The sequence below is a fragment of the Excalfactoria chinensis genome, chromosome 2 (assembly GCF_039878825.1).
Source record: "Excalfactoria chinensis isolate bCotChi1 chromosome 2, bCotChi1.hap2, whole genome shotgun sequence".
Lineage (NCBI taxonomy): Eukaryota > Metazoa > Chordata > Aves > Galliformes > Phasianidae > Excalfactoria > Excalfactoria chinensis.
Window position 1 is genome coordinate 45,209,655 of NC_092826.1, and position 21,205 is coordinate 45,230,859.

At 44.5% G+C, this 21,205-nt stretch overlaps 1 protein-coding gene across 2 annotated transcripts; it reads right to left on the reverse strand.

Annotated features, from left to right (window-relative positions):
• Positions 1-422: 422 nt before the first annotated feature.
• On the reverse strand, positions 423-19,519 carry THOC1 (THO complex subunit 1). 2 transcript variants are annotated; one of them, XM_072328280.1, is made up of 22 exons: positions 19,378-19,519; positions 19,037-19,110; positions 18,883-18,943; positions 17,549-17,615; positions 16,577-16,695; positions 15,421-15,469; positions 14,808-14,903; positions 14,443-14,525; positions 14,029-14,102; positions 12,346-12,454; positions 11,142-11,273; positions 9,551-9,651; positions 8,867-8,933; positions 8,625-8,675; positions 7,769-7,839; positions 6,927-6,950; positions 6,390-6,485; positions 6,057-6,122; positions 4,597-4,680; positions 4,137-4,284; positions 2,651-2,729; positions 433-834 (listed from the first exon to the last, which is right to left on the reverse strand). In XM_072328280.1, the coding sequence occupies exons 1-22, from the start codon at positions 19,468-19,470 to the stop codon at positions 539-541; spliced, it is 2,040 nt and encodes a 679-aa protein (XP_072184381.1). In that variant the 5' UTR covers positions 19,471-19,519; the 3' UTR covers positions 433-538. The 2 variants fall into 2 exon arrangements, with proteins under 2 accessions (XP_072184382.1, XP_072184381.1); XM_072328281.1 differs by lacking the exon at positions 6,927-6,950 and having other exon boundaries at positions 423-834.
• Between the last annotated feature and the right edge of the window lie 1,686 nt (positions 19,520-21,205).

Genomic DNA, 21,205 nt, shown 5'->3' on the forward strand with positions numbered 1-21,205 from the left:
AGAACAAACCCAGGTACAGGAACAGCTTGTACTCATCAAGCCGCTCCCTGCCCCAGAACACACTGCTGCTGCTTCACAAACAAGGAATTTCTCTGTCCCCAATTCACACCATGAGGGAGGAGTTCCCACACAGGGAGAACTCTCCAGGCTGAACAAAGCCTGCAGCACTCTGAGGATGGATGCACTGCCCTGGGTCTCCCACCCAGCCCCGTATCCTCAGTGACTCATTTGCCGGCAGGTACAGCTGTGTGCTCCAGAGCTGCCAAAGCCCACAGGAGGATGTAGGAGTCATTCCTCCTGAGCCCTACTCCAAGCAACCCTATGCTGCCCTGCCAGTCTCCAGCCTCCCTATTCCATTTCCATCACGTCTGATGTAGCACGCAAAGGATGAATAATCATTTTCTCAGAAAACGAGAGAAACTGATGAGTATTATATAAAAAGTGTTTATTGTTTCTTTTCGACATGAGATACCTATCAAAGACCTGCTCCTAGTACCGAGGGTATCACCATTACCTCACCCAGAAGGGAGGCAGCACGCTAGCTGCTGCTGTCGGTGTCGTTGCTCAAACTCTCGGCAAGGTCCCCCAGCCCCGCTTTGCTCAGCGCAGTGATCAGGTTCTCCGGTGTGGCGTGTGCACCCTCCTGGTCCTGCCAGGCAACCAGCAGCTGCTTGGCTCTCATCTTCACGTCGTCACTATCCGCCTCGATCTGACGGATGTCGGAATCCTTCATTTCCAAGTAAGGGGCCAAAACCCTCCAGTGCTCCCCCAGCCTGATGGCAAATGCCTCCATTTGTTCCCCCGTCATGGGTTTGTCCCGTTGTACCTCCGGACCTGGAGGAAAAGAAAACAAAAGAATCAAGGCGAGACTCAGGGAGTGTCTCAAGCAGATACTGCGATCCCTCCCTGGGCTGCCCCACTCTGAACCTCTGATTTCATTGCCAACAGCCCCCTCGGTGAGCCTTGAAAAGCCGCTCAGCAGCGCAGGCTTCATACGGTTGTACAACTTGGGTTTCAAGCAGAACATCCCATATTAGTCACCGCTCTGAAGGAGAGCCTGCATGACTGAGAGAGAACTGCTGAAGCCTCACATACATCAGAGCTGCCTCTGCCAAGTGAAAGCTGTACAGGGATCTGTACGGGGAGCCGGCGCTCCACAATGTGAGTCAGCCGCGGTGGCACAACGCACTGAGCTCCAACAGAACTTTACAGCCTTCACCCAGGTAACGCTGTGTTGGTTTGCAAAGAGCTGCTAAGGAGCCTCCGGGCAGAGTGGGGAACAGCTTCAGTGTGTAGTCAGTCCTCTGAGGGCTTCTCCCATTCCAGCATCACAGCAACAACGCTGACTCCTGTGCTCTGCTGAGAAGCCAGGTGACCACACAAGCCAATTGCTGCTCCACAGCTCATCACCGTTACAACCTCTGGTTTGACACTGGTGGGTTATTTTACGCACTTCCAAAGGAAAACCATGTAATGACTGAATTATTTACGCACAGGAAGTCGGCATATTCCTGATTTTAAGGACCAGTTCACCCTCGTTCAGGTACGTGTGGACTCAGCTCACGGATCAGAGCTAAACCCACCACAGCCAGGGGAAAGACCCAAGGAGCACGGACGACAGAACAAAGAGCACCCAGATCACTTCCATTAGCAATAAACACGCCACACAGACCACAGTCTTCGCTTTAAGACAACGTGTAAAGAAAAATGTGAATTCAACACAGTGAAACTCAGGTGGTAGATTTGGGCAGCATTAGGCTCAAGAGAACTCCACTACCAGCACGAAGACAGGAAATGAAGAGGCCAGGGGCTGATGGAGGAGGCAACGGGAGCCATATGGACACAGGCCCACCGGCAGCTCAGCAACAAAACGCTCAACCAAATGCTGAGGCCCTCAGGTGGGAGCTCCCTGCCTTGCATAACCCTCCTGCCTGCACTGTGGACAAGAGCTCAAGGACAAGGGTACGGAGCACAGGGGAGAAGGTGCTACAAGATGAAGGTGTGAATGAGGATGGAGGAAGCAGTTCACAGACACGGGAGATGGGAGGAAATGTGAGAGCACAACAACCAGGGTTATGGGCAAGAGGCAAAAAGGAAGGGGTTGGCTGGTGGAGGGGAATGAGGGAAGGCATTTGTCAGCAAGGCTCCTGTCTCCTCCATCAGAGAAGCTTTTGCCTTTAAATGAAGATGAGGTAAAGAGATGAGAAGAGGAACAGATCTGTTTCTCAAAGTCTCATAGCTACACATCCAGCTTTAGGGAGGCCCTCACCCATGGCATCTAAAGGGCAGAAAGAAGAGGAAAGGTGCAGAGGAACGCTCAAGGAGGTTTGTACGCAGCGGTACAGACCCTTCAGCTACAGCTGCCCAGCAGTTCTCTACACATACACCTTGCAGCACAAACAGCAGAAGGGGCTCCCAACAAAATCACCTCTCCAACGTGGACAAGTCAGACAGTGTCAGCATTGCTGAGCATGAGACCAAGGGGTGCTGCAGCTGCATAAGGCCACATTATTTGGTACGAATGTGGGCACAAGTGAGGAGTGCCAGGGCAACCGAGAGCGGTAACCCTCAGAAGAAACTACCATTAAACACAGCTTCTACTCTATGCGTCAAGAGAACTGTGAAAATACTAAGAACATGCAAGTCTTACTTTCATTGTTCTCCTTTAATAAAGCATCATTATCTTCCTCATCTTCATCTTCGCCTGTTTTTATCTCTTCAGAAGGAGGCTACAATGAGAGAACTAAACATCATTGGATGAATTTTGTGTTTAAAGAAACTTTACAGCTCTACGATGGCGCCTGGCACGTGGGTTTGAATGGAAAAATCTAACGTGGTCCCACAGCGATGGACTAAAACTCTCCCACAGCCCTTTGGATCCAGCAGTAATAATACAACACCGTAGCAATTAAAAAGCCTAACAACGGTCCCGCTGCCTTCACAGCATTCTCTCCTTTCTATGCTAAGTACTAGGAGGGCACTGCTTATATTACAATACTACTTTCTTTAAAACAAAGAAAAAGTTCAAAGCTCAGAATGTTCTTTAAGCCTGCACCACTGGGAAACTTATTTCCTTCCCCTGTTGAGAATTCCTCAGCTTCTCTGTACTGTCAGACTCCCCAGCAGACCATTACAGGTGGCAAACATGTAAGCAAACAGCAGATTTCTCGCTCTCTGAGTAAGCCGTACATCAGACAAGATGAACAAAAGGTTCACAGGCCTTACCCAGGTATTTGTTTCCTGCCATAACACCTGCTACCTGACAGGAGGAGTATCAGAAATGCTGCATCGAGTGCCTTTTTAACTGCCCTCCCTTCCCAGTACTGTTTCCAAATCACTTTTAGCATCCAGTTAGCTTTGATGGCTGAACAAACATGAAAGCTACACGTTACAAACCAACCATTACACCTCAGTCATTGTACTCTGCAGACAAGAAAGGTCTCACGTATAGAACCACGGGTTTATATTCATAAGGAACTGCTGGGTTCTAACTCAAAGGCTTAGAAGCATCCTCCTCCCCAGCATTATAGCCTTCCTTACCACTGCATACAGACAAACCTGAAAGACCCCTAAGGGCCCTTGCCTCAAATCTGTACTGTTGAGCATGCCAAGAGACAATGCCTTTGGATTTACAGCTCCACCAGCTCTACCCGTCTTTACATGCAAATTAAAAGTCAGGGGGCTGCCAGAACTCTGGTAAGCTTTGTTACAATCATCTCCCACAGTATCCTCAGCTGCAGGCAGCTGCCCAATGATGACAGCTACTCACACCAGAGCTGTAACACAGCTTGTATCCTCCACAGAAGTGCTTTGCACCACAACACTGAGCCCAAGCAGCTCAGCACAAACATTCCTGTCTAGCAACTTTGCAATGGGTGCAGAAATGCTCGCATCGCCACAGCTGTTTGTTCACAGAACAGAAGGCAGAGCTCAGCAGTTCAGCTGCTAGACAATGCTATCTGAAATTTAACAGCAGCCTCGCAGATTAAATCAATTTCCTTTGCAATCTGTCCTTCACTGGACAAACTCTTTCCTTGTGTTTGTCCCCATGTGCCAAATGGACTGCAGAAAGAGACAAGCAGGAAGTCACATTAATTCATTTATTATTATCATTATTATAGGATAATACCACTTACAGGCAGCTCCTTGGCTAATTTGATTACCATGTTTTCTAGATATTCTGGTAAGCTCTTGAATTGTTGATTTGTTGGCTGGAAGAAATGAGGGCTTCTGCGTGCCAGTAGTCTTAGCGCCCTCCATCCATAGTTAGAGTTGTTCACAGCCCTGCAATGAACACAAATCCAGCTGGTTACAGTCTGTCACATATAAAAGGACTAAAAGATCGGAGTAATTTCCTAATTGTATAATGACTCTGTCCAAACCTATAAAGACTCGTATATCGGCGACCCTGCACAAAGCAGGGGGATTGAAACCAGATAATCGTTATGGTCCTTTTCAACCCAGGCCATTCTAAGGTTCTATGATTAATAGAGTTTGACACAAATATAAAGTACCACAGAGAGCAGTTTGTTTTCCTTAGCAATCCAAACATGAAAGACACGAAAACGAAGTGAAACAAAACAAAGGCGCACGTACTTGTACTTATTTTCAACCATGTTTTCAGGATCTGCTTGTTCAATGGCTTCTTCAAAGAATTCTTCCAGTGTTGGCATATATTCCCTAGAAAATAAAATATGGAGCTTAATATTACTTGCATATTACTCTAAAACAAGTGTTTTTCAGTTTCTTCATAAACGTATGCCTATTACAAGCACTTAGCCCTTTTGCCATATGGAAAGGTGAATCTATCATAGAATCGCTCAGTGGTTTGGGCTGAAAGGGACCTCAAAGCCCACCCAGTTCCACCCCGTGCCATGGGCAGGGCTGCTCCCCAGCAGCTCAGCTGCCCAGGGCCCCATCCAACCTGGCCTTGAGCACCTCCAGGGATGGGACACCACAGCTTCTATGGGCAGCTGTGCCAGCGCCTCACCACCCTCTGAGTGAAGCATTTTTTCCTGACACCTCACCTAAATTTCCCCTCTTTTAGCCATTTCCCCCTCATCATACCACTATCTAAATCACTGGTCCCCTTCCTGCTTATAAGCTCTCTTCACACTGATATCTTAAAGCATGTTTGGTGACAAAGGAATACAGAACAAGACATGACTTCTGGCAAACAGACTTTAGTAAAAGTATCTGTAACAACTGGCTGGCTGTATTTGAGATGTGCTCTCACATGCACAGCTCACACTCAGGAATGTAAAATGGCTGCTTCACCTGCTGTGATTTGATAAGACAGAGTAAACAAACATGGTCTCCTCCTCTATACACATGCAGTCACTCCAGTTTCACTCGCAATCACAGAAAGCTACAATGCTCTCCCCACTCAATTTCAATTATTATGGTCACCGTGTTGTATTCAGAAGGACCTTGACAGGCTAAAAGGAAGGCAGGTAAAGCAGGATTATGCCATTTTGATGAAGACAAGAGAATCCAAAGCAAAAAGGTACAGTGCCTTGACAGTGTCTAGCCACAGCGCCCATAACAAAATCCAGAAGTCAATCTAGACTCCCTGGGACCTTTTCTTTCCTGTTAACCACAGCATGCATTTGTGTATGTGGTTCTGTTGTTGTTATTTTGCTTTGTTTTTCTCCCTCCTCTTCATGCACAAGGAATCAGAAGCTCAGGTTCCAAGCTCAACTCCTTCAGCCTCTGTGCTCATAGGGGCCCTCCCGCGTATCGTAGCCTCACAAGAAGGGAAGGCGCTTTGCTCAGCAGAGCTCTCAACCCTTGGAGAAGCAGTTCCTCCATTCAGGATGCTTGTTAGCTAGCTCCTCTCCACAGGCACCTACAGCCTTTATGGATGCCACCAGCAAAGCCCTCTTTGGAAAAGAAACGGGACGGTTCCCAAACTTCCACATCACACAGTTAAGTAAAAGGGTATTTTCAGTATTTCCTACAGTTGTACAAGCAGAAGGGATAGCTCATAACTGCATTTTGTTACATCTGCACCACATCTGTTTTCTTCAGACAATGACACGCCGTTTCTCACCTACCTGCTCTCAGATTTACAAGCTTCCATGTTATCAGGACATAAATTCCAGAGTCGGGTCAGTTCCTCACTGAAAAAGTGAACCACAGACACGCATTAAACTCTACATTCATCACTCTAACATTCCACATTCCATTAGTCAATAAAGACAGACAGACAAAACGGTGCTATAGAAATTCCCATCCTAGTCTTTACACTAAAGCACGTGACAGGAGGTTTGTACTACAGACACGGGAGGAACGAACAGAAGAGATCCCACAGAAACCCTCTAAGAAAGAAAGAAACAGGAGAATAAAACACCACAACAAAATGAGAGAAAAATAAAGCCCCAACATACTTCCCCATAAGGATTTTTTTGTTTGGTCCCTTTCCTAAGAAGTCCTCTGGTGCTGGCCTCTTTCTTGCAGGCCTCATTGGCTTAGAATCAGGAGGCCTACAGAAAACAAACAAACAACAAAGGTGCTCTTTAGGATCAAAGCAGTAATATCTAATAAAAGAAAATCACGTTAATTCATTTCAGACAGCTTTCAGACACAGTTAAATTACAGTGAAAGTATTCAGAAGGATGGTGATTGTCAGAGTGGAAAGAGAGAAGGGGAAAGAGGAGAATGGAGAACATAAATTAGGGGGTAAAGAAAGAGATTTCCCATACACCAAGATCAGTTAACTCACAAAAGTAAAGGCTTATTAGAGTCCCGTTACAGAGAAAGAAGCAAATCACATTTACTCCAGCAGCACATACTAAGAGTGATCTACTCTGCTGCTGGGATCGTCTGCACTATGACTGCAAGTTCTCCTTCCCCAGCTGCACCTGATTTCATGGGATCAAGAGAATGGAGATCCCAAATCACTGAGGTTATGGGGTAAAACCTACCCAAGCTGAAACTCTGGCTGAGATCTAAAGAAGGAGACAGAACATTTATAAATAAGTCAAATTTCAAAACTTTACTTTTCCCTTTTCCCCCCCCTTAAAAGTAACTTCTCTTTTCTCACCACCCCCCACCCTGTTTTTGCAAACAGCTGAAGTCAGGAAGAGACGGCTCCGCCTGAGCCCTCCACAAATGGAAACTTGCATAGAAGTGGTGAGCAGGCTGCTCCTCACCAAAACAGGGCTGTGGCAGTGGGTAGAAGGAACAGGGATGGAAGGGAAATGGTTCGGTCATTGCCTCACAGTAGTCAAGTAGACATACGGAGACTAAGCTCAAGTTTGGCACTAGTTAGTAACTAACTACACAGGAAATCTTTGGATGGCTGTAGCCATCTACCTATAGTTTCCTTTCAGCTAAGTGATCACCAAGTGGAAAACTTAGTCAATAAAGGTATATAAGAGGAAAACTGTAACACAAAATTCCAGGTTTGCTACCCTACTAAAGCCATAGTGCCCATGGCTCCTGTAGAGGCAATCCATGCCGGTATTTGTATGAGGCATTCACTTATTCATTGCAGCATCTTCCAAGGGCAGGAAGGGAGACGACACTATCCAGCCTCCCCAGTCACAGGGCCCTTCCTATTGAGAGAACAAAATGCTGCCACTAGACAATGAGAAATGCCTTCCTGAGACCCACATGTAAGAGCATTCTGCACACACAGAAGGGACATCCAACTACAATAATGTCAAGGTTCTCCGATTAAGTTCAAAGACACTGTGGCTAAATACTCTAAAGCTAAGCCACCGTTTCAAGTAAGCAGCAAGTTTCTACTTAGTAAGAGAGGTACCTTTCTTTAACAAAGCTTGGGCAGCCTTCATTTTTCCATGAGTTCCAGTTTTCTTCAGTATTTAATATATGCTGGAGAAACAGAATATTATTTCACATTATTAGGATCATAATAACCTTAACATTTGGCCCCACAAATTTTAATTTAGCTATTATAACTAAAGGAAAAACTGATTTAGAGCATTTCGGTCATAAGGTCGACAGTATAATCTTGGGCAGCTAATTTTGCTTATTCAAAAGCAGTGCGCTTCCATGCTTCAATGACTGTGGAGAAGGCTTCTGTGAACAAGGAGAGGTGCTCAAAGTAGAAGAAAAAAGGAGAAAAGAAGCTAAAATAAAGAAGTAATTCCACTTGTGTCTTATTCCCAGGACATAGCATTCCTTCCTGTAAAGACCCCATCAGCATCTCATGCATGTATAAGAGCACATACATGCACATTTCCACTTTTCCCCAGGAGAAACAGGAAATGCACATTCACAAAAACATGGAGAAAACGTGGCTACAAAATAGAAAGATGCTCTGAGATCTTCTTTAGTGGAATAAGACAAGAAGTCTCCTGGATGTAACACCTGTGTTACAAAAGCCAGTTTAAACCACTACAGCCTTTTTCCCTCCTTACACTCAGAGTTAGGTTCAGACATTGTGTGCCCCCGGTGGCGCAGTGGTATAAGCTGCTGCTTGCGGCACCGGAGGGCCCGGGTTCGAATCCCCCCTGTGGTGCAGGGGTAGAAGTGCCGCTTCGCTACACAGGGGGCTCGAAACCCAGGAGTTGGACTCGATGATCTCTAAGGTCCCTTCCAACTCGCACGATACTGTGATACTATGATGATATTATGACATGCACCAACGTACTGACCTCTACCATTTTTGAGAATCTTTCTCCATCTGGAGGATTTTCTGACAGAAGCTACAGTTGGGAGGGGAAAAAAAAACAAAGAGTAAACTTATTGCACTGTTATTTGCAGCAGAATACTTAGCAAAAAAACCAAACAACAACAAAGAAAATGGTGGTCTTTCGCTTTAAGTGTCCTTGACAATATTATATGAGGTTATCACTTTGTCTGTGCCCATTTTTATAGAAGTATCTACTGTACCAACCTGGTAAACTGCTTTTGTAGTATCTTCAATCCAAAGAGACTGCTCATCTGTTAGAACGTAGTTTGAACTGGAAGAAAAACCACAACAAAACCATTTACACCACATGCTTCCTGAGAGGAGCTGCAGAGGAGCTGAGGAACATCCTTTGTATTTGCTCTAACCTAGTCCCATGAGCTGACCACCTCTTGGTTTGTGGAGTTAATTAGAGGGGCTTGTACTGTTAGGTTTAACTTCATGCCAAAGGAAGTCCATTTGTGTGATTGCTAATAACAATTAGTAAGTGAAAGTGAAAGCAACACAGAGAGAGAAATACAATATCCAATTGTATCGCAATTCTGAGACCCCAACGAACTCAGTAACCTGGCAGAAAACTGACTCTGCAAAAACAAGCAGATGGTTTTTTACTAGCTTAGTAAAGCTCACAAACTTTACACAGCCTAACAGACACCAGAGGTGCTGGAAGAGAGGGTAGGAAATCACACTAAGAGGAGCACAGAGAGGTAACAATGAGACCAGCCCCATGCTGCTGTAAAACAACCACAGCCAGTTTCCATTTACCAATGCAAGGTTCCCCAGATTTCACAAAAGCCTTGGAATGAACAGATATAAGCTCTTGTAAAATATCTGGTTTATTTAACCACATCTTCACTTCCCAATCTCCAAACACAAATGTTTTCACATTACCTTTTAAATTTGACCTGTCCCTTCAGATACTGAAATAATATTAGATACTGCAACAAGATGTGACGGCGGAAGTTACTGTCGCTCAGCTGTAAATCCATCAGCTAGACAAAAACAGAAGAGTTGCACATATTTTAAAGACGTGCATAACTGATAGAATATATAAAAATCCATAAAATAGCTTTTTAGCTAAGTCAGCTGGGGACTGTTTTCACAACAAAGCTATTGAGTTTCACCTGTACTTTTAAGACTCCACAAAGTACAAAGATCAGTGCAACTGGCATTTACTACAGTTTAGGAAAGCCAGTCATCAGAGCTTTTCAGTTTCTTAGAACTGCTTGTAAAATAGACATCACGTTCTTAAATGGTAGTTAGGTACTGGAATAGGCTCCCCAGGGAGGTGGTTGAATCGCCATCCCTGGATGTGTTTAAGAGCTGTTTGGATGTGGCACTCAGGGATATGATTTAGCAGAGGGTTTTTTAGAGATGGGGTACTGGTTAGGCTGCGGTTGGACTTGATGATCTTCAAGGTCTTTTCCAACCTGGGTAATTCTATGATTCTATAAATTCTTTTTTAAAGTCGTTTTATACTGCCTATTCTAACGTGTTAATCACCTTGAAATGAACAAGAATTCAGAAAAACAAATCTTTAGTGTTTTTAGTAGCTGAAGGACAGCTTGCCTCCTTTTCCTATGAACTACCAGCTGCAACGTAAGGACCTGGCTACCAAAAAATGGTTCATTCATCTACATCTGCATGCTGACACTGCTTGGTTCCCCCCATGGCTGCAACTTGATAGCTCATACAAAGAGAACATTGAAGATTCTTTTTCCTTAAAGACTTTATGGGCTTATTTAGCAATCACTTCTTTACAACACTATGATAAAATTGCTGATACACAAGCCAAAGGCTTGTAAGCCTCTTCTGTCTATTCCAGAAAGAGAAAACTCATTTTGCACTGTGACTTGCATTCTGTCATCCATTCATGTACGTCTGTAAAAGTTAAAGCTACAAATTATTCCAAACTAAAGACAAACATTTTCGGATTAAATCTGATATTGCTGTGGTTTTGAGTTAACTCTGACAGAGATCAAAACTCCCAATATCTTTTTCAAAGCAATTTTAAAGAAGGCTCTTAAGAGGCAGGAAATGGGGTTAACACATCACCAGTCAAGTTCAGGAAACACTATAGTGGTGGTTTTTAATTGCCTTTACATCAGCTCTTCTTTCAACACTCTTTTTTAGAATGCAACAAAACACATCAAAACCAATAAATAAATAAGAGCTGTACTGGAATAAGCTTTTCTGGAATAAGCAGACTCTTATTCCAGCAACATTAGTCTCTGAATCATAAACCAAGAGAGGGAATTCACAGAGAAGATTAAATTTAAAAACACGGAATGAACTGATCTTCATTATCAATGGGGTGAAATAACGCAGTGAGATACTCTGAGAAACTGTGGAGACCGTCGTAACCCAGCTGGATCAAAGTCTGCTCCAGCTGAGAGCTCTGAGCAGGGAGGCTGAACTAGATTCTCCCTCCAAGCTCCTTTCGACCTCCCCTAGCCTGATGGTGAGTCAGGAGATGCTGTACCTTTTCACTGGTCAGGAACTTGGCAAAGTACACGTGTTCTCCTCCTGTTTTTAGCTCTTCCAACTTCTTTCGGGAAGCCTGAGTGTCGTCCAACTTGTAACTTTTGAAAACAGCCAGAACTTCTTCTGAGTACTATAAAACAGTTATTTACCATGGGAAAAAGAATTTCATTAGAATACTGTAAGAGTCTTAGTGCCAAGCAAATAAAATCATTTGCAAATGTGCCAAAACAGCACCTTTAAAAGGTACTAATAGAAACATGTTACGTGCAAACACTGCACCAATGCTTTCTTGAGAGATGTTATGAAGAATAAAAGGTTTACGTGATGACAGTGCTTACATCCAAACACCATTAGAGATGTTCAGAACATATACGAGCAAAGGTAAATAAGTTAAGAGTTAAGTTTGCACTCCTGCTCTTAAAAAACAATTCAGAGCCTTAAAACGGAAGAAAAATCTGTCAGTAAAAGTCATGTGAAAGACTTAAACCTTATCTTCATTCTCTCGATCACGGCTTTCTTGTTATTTTGTTATCTTTGTTAAAGCTGACAAGGTAGGCTTTATTAACCAGATTGATATCGGGATGTCTGTGCAGCCGTTACCTCTTATTTCCAGAATACAGAGAATGAAGATTAAGAAAAAAAGGAAAAAAAGGAAAAAAAAAGGGAGCTTCTTACTATGAAATAGAAACTGACTGACCAAGCGTGAAGAAATATGTTATCTTTGCAATAAATCATCCTCAGTCTTCATCGTAAGCAAACCTGAAACAGCTGGCTGAAGGGGACCCTCAGGTCAATGCTTCTATAGAGATCTGTTTCATTAGAATCTTGTCGATTTTAGGATTCTAGTGGGATTAATATTCAAAAATAATCAATATTCCAAAGTTAAGACTTAGGACTAGTAGAGCTATTTTTTCTTATTATGAGATAAAAAGAAGTTCTGCTCTTTGTAACTGGATTAATAACAAAAAAGGTACTTCTGACATTACTGCGTGTCAAGTGCTTCTGAAAATGTTATTAGGAGATTTACTCTGCATCTTAATATGCTGTTTACTATCTAAAGGCTCACTTTAAAACACAGTAAAATGCACTTACTTCCTCGTGCGCTATCATTTTCAACACCTTCTGTCATTATGCTCACTTTCAATCGCATAAACAGTGATTTTTACTTAGGATGTCTAGTTGAAAGCATGCAGATGCATTACCTTAAGGAAGGTTTTCCATGAGACCTTCTCATAGCACTGCACAGGATTTCTAAAGTAATCCTGAAGCGACCAGAATTTTCTATACAGGTTATAATCGATTGGAATAGAACTGGAAAAAAAAACAAGCAGAAAATCCCAATGGTAATGAAAATCTATACAGAAAACGTCAGATTCAATTGAAGTCCACTCAGGAATGCACAGTCCTAGAGAACACTGTTCATTTTGTAAGTGAAACAATGATGTCAGCAGTGAATCCTGTTGAGAAGTCTGTAAATCCAGATTTGTCCCTAAGAGAATCTTCCATGCAGTCTGTTACTTCTTTACAATAAAAGCACACTGAAGCAAAAGCCATCTTAGAGGAGTTTTACACCGACTAGAGAATGAAGAGGAGCATATTCTTGTCCTCTAGAAGCATACACAGAGTTTACTCATTATCTGTGGAGGCCGGTAACGAGCGGTGTCCCTCAAGGGTCTGTCTTGGGACCGGTGCTCTTTAACATCTTTATTAATGACATTGATGAGGGAATGGAGTGCACCCTCAGCAAGTTTGCTGATGACACCAAGCTGAGTGGTGCAGTCGATACGGTGGAGGGAACGGATGCCATTCAGAAGGACCTCGACAGGCTGGAAAGCTGGGCTCAGGTGAACCTAATGAGGTTCAACACGGCAAAGTGCAAGGTTTTGCACTTGGGCCGGAAGAACCCCAGGCACCTGTACAGGCTGGGAGGAGTTGTCCTTGAGAGCAGCTCGGCAGAGAAAGACCTAGGGGTCCTAATAGATGAGAAACTCAACATGAGCCAGCAGTGCGCTCTGGCGGCCCGGAAGGCAAATGGGATCCTGGGTTCCATCAGGAGAGGGGTGGTCAGCAGGGATAGGGAGGTGATTGTCCCTCTCTACTCTGCTCTTGTGAGGCCCCATCTGGAGTACTGTGTCCAGGTGTGGAGCCCTCAGTACAAAAAAGATATGGAGATTTTGGAAAGGGTCCAGAGGAGGGCCACAAAGATGATCAGGGGGCTGGAGCACCTCCCCTATGAGGACAGGCTGAGGGAGTTGGGTTTGTTCAGCCTGGAGAAGAGAAGGTTGCGGGGTGACCTCATTGCAGCCTTTCAATACCTGAAGGGAACTTACTCCCAGGAGGGGAGCAAACTCTTCAAAAGGGCTGATAATAGCAGGACTAGGGGAAATGGTTTTAAGTTAAAAGAGGGAAGATTTAGGTTGGATGTTAGGGGGAAGTTCTTTACTAGGAGAGTGGTTAGGTCCTGGAACAGGCTGCCCAGGGAGGTTGTGGATGCCCCGTCCTTGGAGGTGTTCAAGACCAGGTTGGACAGGGCTCTGGGCAACCTGATCTAGTAAAGGCGTATGTTTGGTGGCCCTGCTAGGCAGGGGGGTTGGAACTACATGATCCTTGAGGTCCCTTCCAACCCGGGTCATTCTGTGTGATTCTGTGTGATCTCTAAGCACAGTTTACTAGAACAAGTTTTGCCAAGGTATTTGGGCTCGCTGTGAAAGAACACCAGTTAGAGTATGTAACATTTCCAAACAGCCTGTAGGTTTCTTTCCGACCCAGGCAATTTCCACTTAAAGAAACCGAAACACTGCTTGTTTCTATGTAAAGAGAATAAGAAATAAGAATCCTTTCACTTCATAAAATTATTTCCACTTTCAGAATTGTTATAAACTCACCAACTTGTTGGTGCTTCATCATCTCCCATCTCACCCTCTTCTACATCCATTCCTTCATCTCTCTCCTCTGAGTGCTAACAGAAAAAGATAATTAGAACTCAGTATCAGTGCCACTATAATTTGTATATATTTTCTACAGGAAAACAGCTGTAGGAAAAAATCACTCCCCTCTGCAGGCTGTAGGGAAAACCTATTGTAAGTAACAGCTCATAGCTCTCACACCTAATCAACAATTGTCCCCCTCAAAGCCTGCACAGTTTACTGTACTGACAAAGGTGCCCATTTCAGGTATCAACAGCTTGGTCTGGAAGAATAACAATTAAGTTAGAACCATCATTTCTGTGCAAACAACCTCATATGTTTGCAGGACTGTTTTCTGCAGAGCGAGTGAAAAAACAATGTAGGAATTCTCACCTTCTGCCCAAGAGTGCTCTCATGCTCATTAGTATTGAAAACAGTCACATTTTCCAGGTTAAACTGACTCTGCAGGTTCAGTCCTGTGGAAAACAGACGGTCAATCTTAGAAGCTGTGAGTTTTTAAGCCTTTCAGTTGGTTGTTTATGAGATACCTCTACTCAGAAATAGTATTTCTGAGTAGTAGTATATCTGAAATGACAACAAATGAAAGCCACTTCCAATAGTAAAGGTAGAAGAAATAAAATACAAATGCAAAGCAATTTTCACCAAGTGGATTTGGTCTGCAGCTATCATAGGCTTATCATATGACAAACACTAAATACACCGAACCTTTTAAGTGTGACGAAACAGAAAAATCTTACCTGACTTTTCAGATAGCGGAAACAACCTAGCCAAGAACAGCTGAATCCTCCCACAAAAGACTGTGTTTTGTGATTTCGACAACCTCCTTAGAAGGTCTACATATTGAAAAAAGCAAAGAATATTAGTATGTGTCTTGCTTCCAATTTTTCACACATTAGAACTTCGGACTTTTTTTATTACAAGTCCCACTTAAATACTGAAAAGGAACTAGAATTTGTAAATTTAAGTATTCGTAACAACCTCTGATTAGCCACAGTTTTCCCAAATGCACTCTAACTATTCTCTGAATTCCTGCAATGGTGAAGAAAGGTTAGTTTAAACAAATCCTACTTGTGTATTTCCCCTGATAGGGGCCTTGTCTTTGCTGAGAAATAAATACGTATCTGATGTTCCTCCCTAACTGCCTGCACCGATGAAGAGGATATCTCTCAGGTAAGAACGACTTGTATATTAATAATATTCATGACTAACTGCTAAGATGGGTGATCTGCTTTTTACCTTTATTGCTTATTGAACAAATCTGTGTCTACATTAAATTACTGAACTCACTTCCATTCACTTTCAGGGAGTTCTTGAATTCTCAACCGGCACCCATGAAAAACTAAAACTCACCATTGCACATTCGTAGCAAGTAGTTCTTCCCTGCAGAATAAAACATGTTCTGAAATGGAGAAAAGGTATTTAGATCAGCAAGAGACAGCAAAGCTTTTTGGAGCAGTTTTGAATTCAGTTATAAGCCATGAGTTTGTAAAGCCAACATAAATCAAACAGTCCCACAAATCTCAAGAAAGCATGAAACGAAACATTTAAATCCAGTCTTCATATGAAACAAACCAAAAAGCACAACCAAACAACACAATTTGCACACATAACAATGAGTTGCAAGAGAAGGATCCACTTTTTTCCCCTCAAACAAATTTATGACACTCACTGCCTTTATTCTTCCATGTTATTTCTATGCATATATGAAGAGCACTGCATAGAAGATTTTGAGTATTCATGGGAAGTAATCATTTGGCAGTGGGAGAAAGAAAATAGGAGTTACTTTACATAATTATAAGGTATGGTTTATGAATACACTGGAGAGGACAATGTTATCTGAAATACAACAGCCTGAATGCCTACAGAAGTGGTCAAGAAATGCAGGCAGGCTAAGACTTCTGCCTGAGACCCTGAACTCCCTCTTCAATTAGCAATGCCTGCAGCACAAGAAGCTGAGCAGTCTGTAACCACAACTCTACTCCTGCCATGACACAACCACATAGCAAGAATGCAGAACCTCACACGGGCCTCAAATCTCAAATTGTTCAAGAGCAAAAGTATTTCAAGGCAACCTATTCACAACTGCTACAGTCTTGTATAGGAAAGGTCATTAAACAAGTGGCCAAGACTTCTTCCCCTACAAGCTGAAGATGGAGGAATCTCCTGCAGCTTCCTTCCTTCCTGCAGAGGAAGAAGCTGCCTAAGTCAAGAGAAAACATTCACAGGAACTGTGTATCTCAAGTAAATTTTCCACTTTCTATAAGTGATACATATCACAGATAGGAGAGAAATGAGATAGAAGCAGAACCATCGACATTATAATAATCTCTTCTACTGTTACTTTCCTGACTTCTGCCATCTGACACTTATAAGTTGCAAAAGAGAAAATGTTTAATGCTAATATTTTAACATAAACAGACACAAAGACGATTAAAGTCTCCTTATAAAAAGTGTTTCAGGTACATAAACGCTTTGGTCTAACATCCTAGTATGGAAAACTACTTACTGATTTCCACGTAGCAACATTCTTCTCCACAAAAGTGAAGATTTTATCACACTGATCCAAAGGCAAGCAATCCAGAACATCTCCCAGAAGCACAAAAGGTGTCGATGCAGTGCAGATACCTGTGAGGAACAGGGAATATTGCGTTCAGCAAATCTGAACACAAACGCTATATAATGTATGGCATTTGGCAGACATCATGTTCAATAAGAAGAAAAGTTGCTACAATGCCTCACAAAAAGCTCAGGCTCAAGAAATGAGCTTGCACGGAAACCATTTGTCTATATATGCACTAACGTATAACAAATAATAAACTGGATCTATTTTAAAAATCTCAGAAGTTTTAAATGCGTCTTTGCAGACTGTGGGTGAACTCTTTTAGACTTCTAAGCCCACAGCTTGTTCCCCTGCACACATCTAGGATAACTGAGAATCTTTCTCTCAAGCTAAGCACTGCTGAAGCAGCACTCCAAGTCTGTCTGCCCACTCCCTGTACCTTGGTAATGCCTACATTCATCACAATCAGAGGCCACTTTATTCTCCATTTGATAAAGTGCAGATCTAATTCAGCTACGCTTAATAAAACAAATGAGTATTTGAAAAGCAATGTGAACAAATGAACAAATGCAAGGGCGGGAGAGACTCTTCAGAAGAGATCAGCACCACAGTTTCCGACACACACAAGAAGTTATCAAAGCAGATATAAACATCTATAAACACTGGAGTACTGACAGGTCAGTATGTGGGAGATGAGCCCAGATATTCAGTAGAACTGACAAAAAAGGTTCCAACACAAATGCCACGCATATAACCAAATTCTATTACATTATATTTCACCAGACTTAACCACTAGCCTAAGGACCATATATTCAAAGACAACTGCTGAAAACACCTTACCAAAAATCAAGAAATTAAAACTAAAAGCAACCCAGCAGCCCCTAAAGCTGCCAACAAATTAGAGAAAAATACGCTCACCTTCAGTGACTCCATTAATAGCAAGAGAAATAATCGCCAGCAGGTTTTCACACGGAGCTTTGTTTATCTAAACAAAAGGAGTAGCATTAAACTTCCCCATTCACACATCAGTATACTTAATGAAATCAGAGCTCTTGTTTCCAAGCAGGCATAGTTATAGCATATACTGATATTCAAGTTCCCAACATTTCGGTCTATTAAGTCAGACATATCAGTTATGTATATGTACATATGGGTTGTGCTGAGTGAGCAACTTGATCGCTTCTGTCCCTTCCACACTTACTCGGAGCCATTTACCTCTGAATATAAGCATCCCACATTCTACCTACAATCAAGCAGTAACAAAAGCATTCTTTGACTCCTCTCACCGACTGTATAGCAGCTTTGTTACGTGCTAAAAACAGGTAGCCTGCTCCACCCGACTCCTTGGTGTAAAGCAATGAACTGTGGCTTTAATTCTAAGCAGAATTCCATCAGCATTACAAAGAGCCACTGGAAAAGGACATGCCAGCATCTCCCAGCACAGGAAGGCACTTGCAGAACACTGCCATTCTGCCCCAACTACCATCTCCTTTAACCATCTGTCTTTAACATTAATTATATAACATCTGTATCACTAACGTTTGTAATAAGCAGTATTTCCTGATCCTATATGAAGCTGCTCAATTAACTTGTTCGCTCTTTTTTGACCGCGAGCCTGCAGTATGCCCCTGTGGCCAAGAAAGTCAATGGGATCCTGGGGCACACCAACAAGAGTGCAGCCAGGTCAAGGGGGGTGATGTTCCCCCTCTGTTCTGTTCTGCTTAGGTCGCATCTGGAACACCATGTTCAGTTCTGGGTTCCTCAGTTCAAGAAAGACAGGAAACTTCTACAGAGAGTCCAGCAAAAGGCAGCAAAGATAAATGGGGACCTGGAGCATCTCACTTAAGAGGAAAGGATAAGACCTGGGGCTGAGGTGGGATCTTATCACTGTTTATAAGTATCTGATGGGTGGGAGTCATGGAGATGGGACCAGGCTCTTTTTGGTGGTGCCCAGCCACAGAATAAGGGGCTACGGGCACAAACGACAACACAGGAAGTCCCATGTGAACATGAGGAAGAACTTCCTGACTTTGAGGGTGCCAGAGCACTGGAACAAGATGCCCAGAGAGCCTGTGGAGCCTCCATCTCTGGAGGTATTAAAACCCCACCTGGATGCTTTCCTGTGTATCCTGCTGTAGGGAACCTGCTTTAGCTGGGGGCTGAACTGGATGATTTCCAGGGTTACCTCCCAAACCCCGTGAACCTGGAGATGCAAGTTTGTTTTATATCAGCTGATAAGCTGTACTACTTACTATTTCCTCTTCTACAATCACTCTGAAAGCTTGATCCAGGGTACACTTCTTCTCATTTTCGCTGCAAACACAAACACCTCCCATCAGTTAAAAGCACGACTAGCGGGAACAAGATCACCAACACCGACCCGAACGCACATGGGCAGCCACTCACCTCCCGGGAATCTGATTAAAGGCGTTCAACAGCGGTTTGAGGGTTTTGTGGTGCAGAGCTTCTCTGGTGGAGATCTACCGAGACGCAAACAAACAGAAGTTACCAAACCCAGCACTAAAGCAGGAGGCTGTTAACGCCGCTCTGAGGGATCGCCTCCTTCTTCCGCCTGAGGAAAGCGCGGCCGCACATCACTTCTCACACTGCTCTCCCCTCACGGCGGCCCGGAACAGGGCCCGGCCCAGGGGCGAACGCGGGCAAAGAAAGGCCGAGCTCCACAGCGGCGCGGCCCGGCTTCGCGCGTCCGCCGCGGATCAGAACCACCGCCCTCCCGCCGAGCTCACCGTGAAGCGGTGCCGCGCTTCGGGCAGGCTGAAAAGCGGCGGCGACATCGCTCCGGCCGAGCGGCGCTCCGCGACGCGCGCTGATGACGCCATAGCGCCGTCCCCACCGCCCGCCCCGCGCTTCTCTTCCCGCCTCCACGGGCGGGCAGCGCGCTGGACGCCGCCGCCGCATGGGGGAGCCTCCTTCCGAGCGCCGCCAAAGCGCCACCCTAGCGGGAGGCTGCGAGAGAGGCAACGCCGCCGCTCCGAGGGCTGGCGGGGCTGGGCGGGACACGCGCGTCGCTCTCGGCTGCTCGCATGCGCGGCGCTGTGAGGGCAGGAGCTGTGGGTTGTGTGTGGAGCTGAGCGCTGCCCGGTCATGGCGCGCTGCGGGCCGTCCCGTCGCGCTGCGAGCGCCGTTGCTATGTACGGACCGCCGTATCCCCTGACCGCGTTCTGAGTGAGAGCGTTGTTGGCAGCTGGGTTACGCGAATCCATCCCGCTTCGTTTGTTTTTGTCCAGTCGTCATCCTGAACTCGCTGAGTTTTTCGCTTTTCCTCCTCACAGCCCTCCCTCTTTAAGAGTCACGCACCAGCTCTGGTGCTGCCCGATTCCTGTAGCATAGGGAATGAAACCATCCATCTGTAATCCCACTCTCATCAGGAAAGGCAAATATTTACAGTGTTTTACTCATTATAGTTAATTACATTTGCTATTATAAAAGGTAAATATTAAACATAATAGACTTGTTAAGGTTGGAAAAGGCCACTAAGATCACCCAGTCCAACCATCAGCCCATCCCCACCATGCCCACTGACCGCATCCCTCAGTGCCACAGCCACACGGTTCATGAGCACCTCCATGGATGGTGGCTGCACCACCTTCCTGGGCAGCCTGTGCCACTGCAGCACCGCTCTTTCTGAGGAGAAATTCCTCCTAATATCCAACCTGAACCACCCCTGACACATCCTGAGGCCGTTCCCTCTCATCCTATTGCTGTTACTTCTGAGAAGATGCTGACCCCCACCTCACCACAACCTCCTTTCAGGTCAAGTGACAATCTCAGCTCCCTCAGTCACTCCCCATAAGACTTGTGCTCCAGACCCCTCACAGCTTCGTTGCCCTTCTCTGGACACACTCCAGGCCCTCGATGTCATTCTTGTATGAGGGGCTATAACTACACAGTGCTCCAGGCACGGCCTCACTGGTGCCGAGTACGAACAGCGAAGGCCAGTTTTTCTGTGTGCTGGTAAGTGTTCCTGCCAGCAGAGGGAAGTGTTCACTCAGGCAGCATATCTTATGAGGCCTGAGTTATCATTTTGAACGAGTCACCTGCATACACCGTGAGGCATTCCGAAAATCACCCGTTCAGGCGTGGAAGAACGTTTGTTCAGCTCTCTATGAGGTCTTTTCACTATTCCTTATCTCTTATTTTGATAAAGTGTCTTATCAGATGAATAAAGTACCTCACAGAAGAAAATGAGATTATTCTAGAGTCATCATCCCCCTCCAGAGCTGTATGAAAGAAGAACAGAGCAGAACTCTCCAAAGAGGAGAAAACAAAGCATTTACCTTTTATGAAGTCAGTAAGAAGCCGATTAGAAGTGTGCTAAGGACATGCAGCCAATGTAAATTGAGTCTTTTTCAGAATGCAGATATTCCTTAGGCCAAATTGATGCCCTTCTTGTGTTGTGGGCCCCAGGACAAGATGTAGTACTCCACATGGGGTCTCATGAAGGCAGAGCAGAAGAGTAGAACTACCTCCCTTGGCCTGCTGGTCACGCTTCTCTTGATGCAACCCAGGATCCGGTTGGCCTTCTGGGCTGCAATTGCACATTGCTGGCTCATG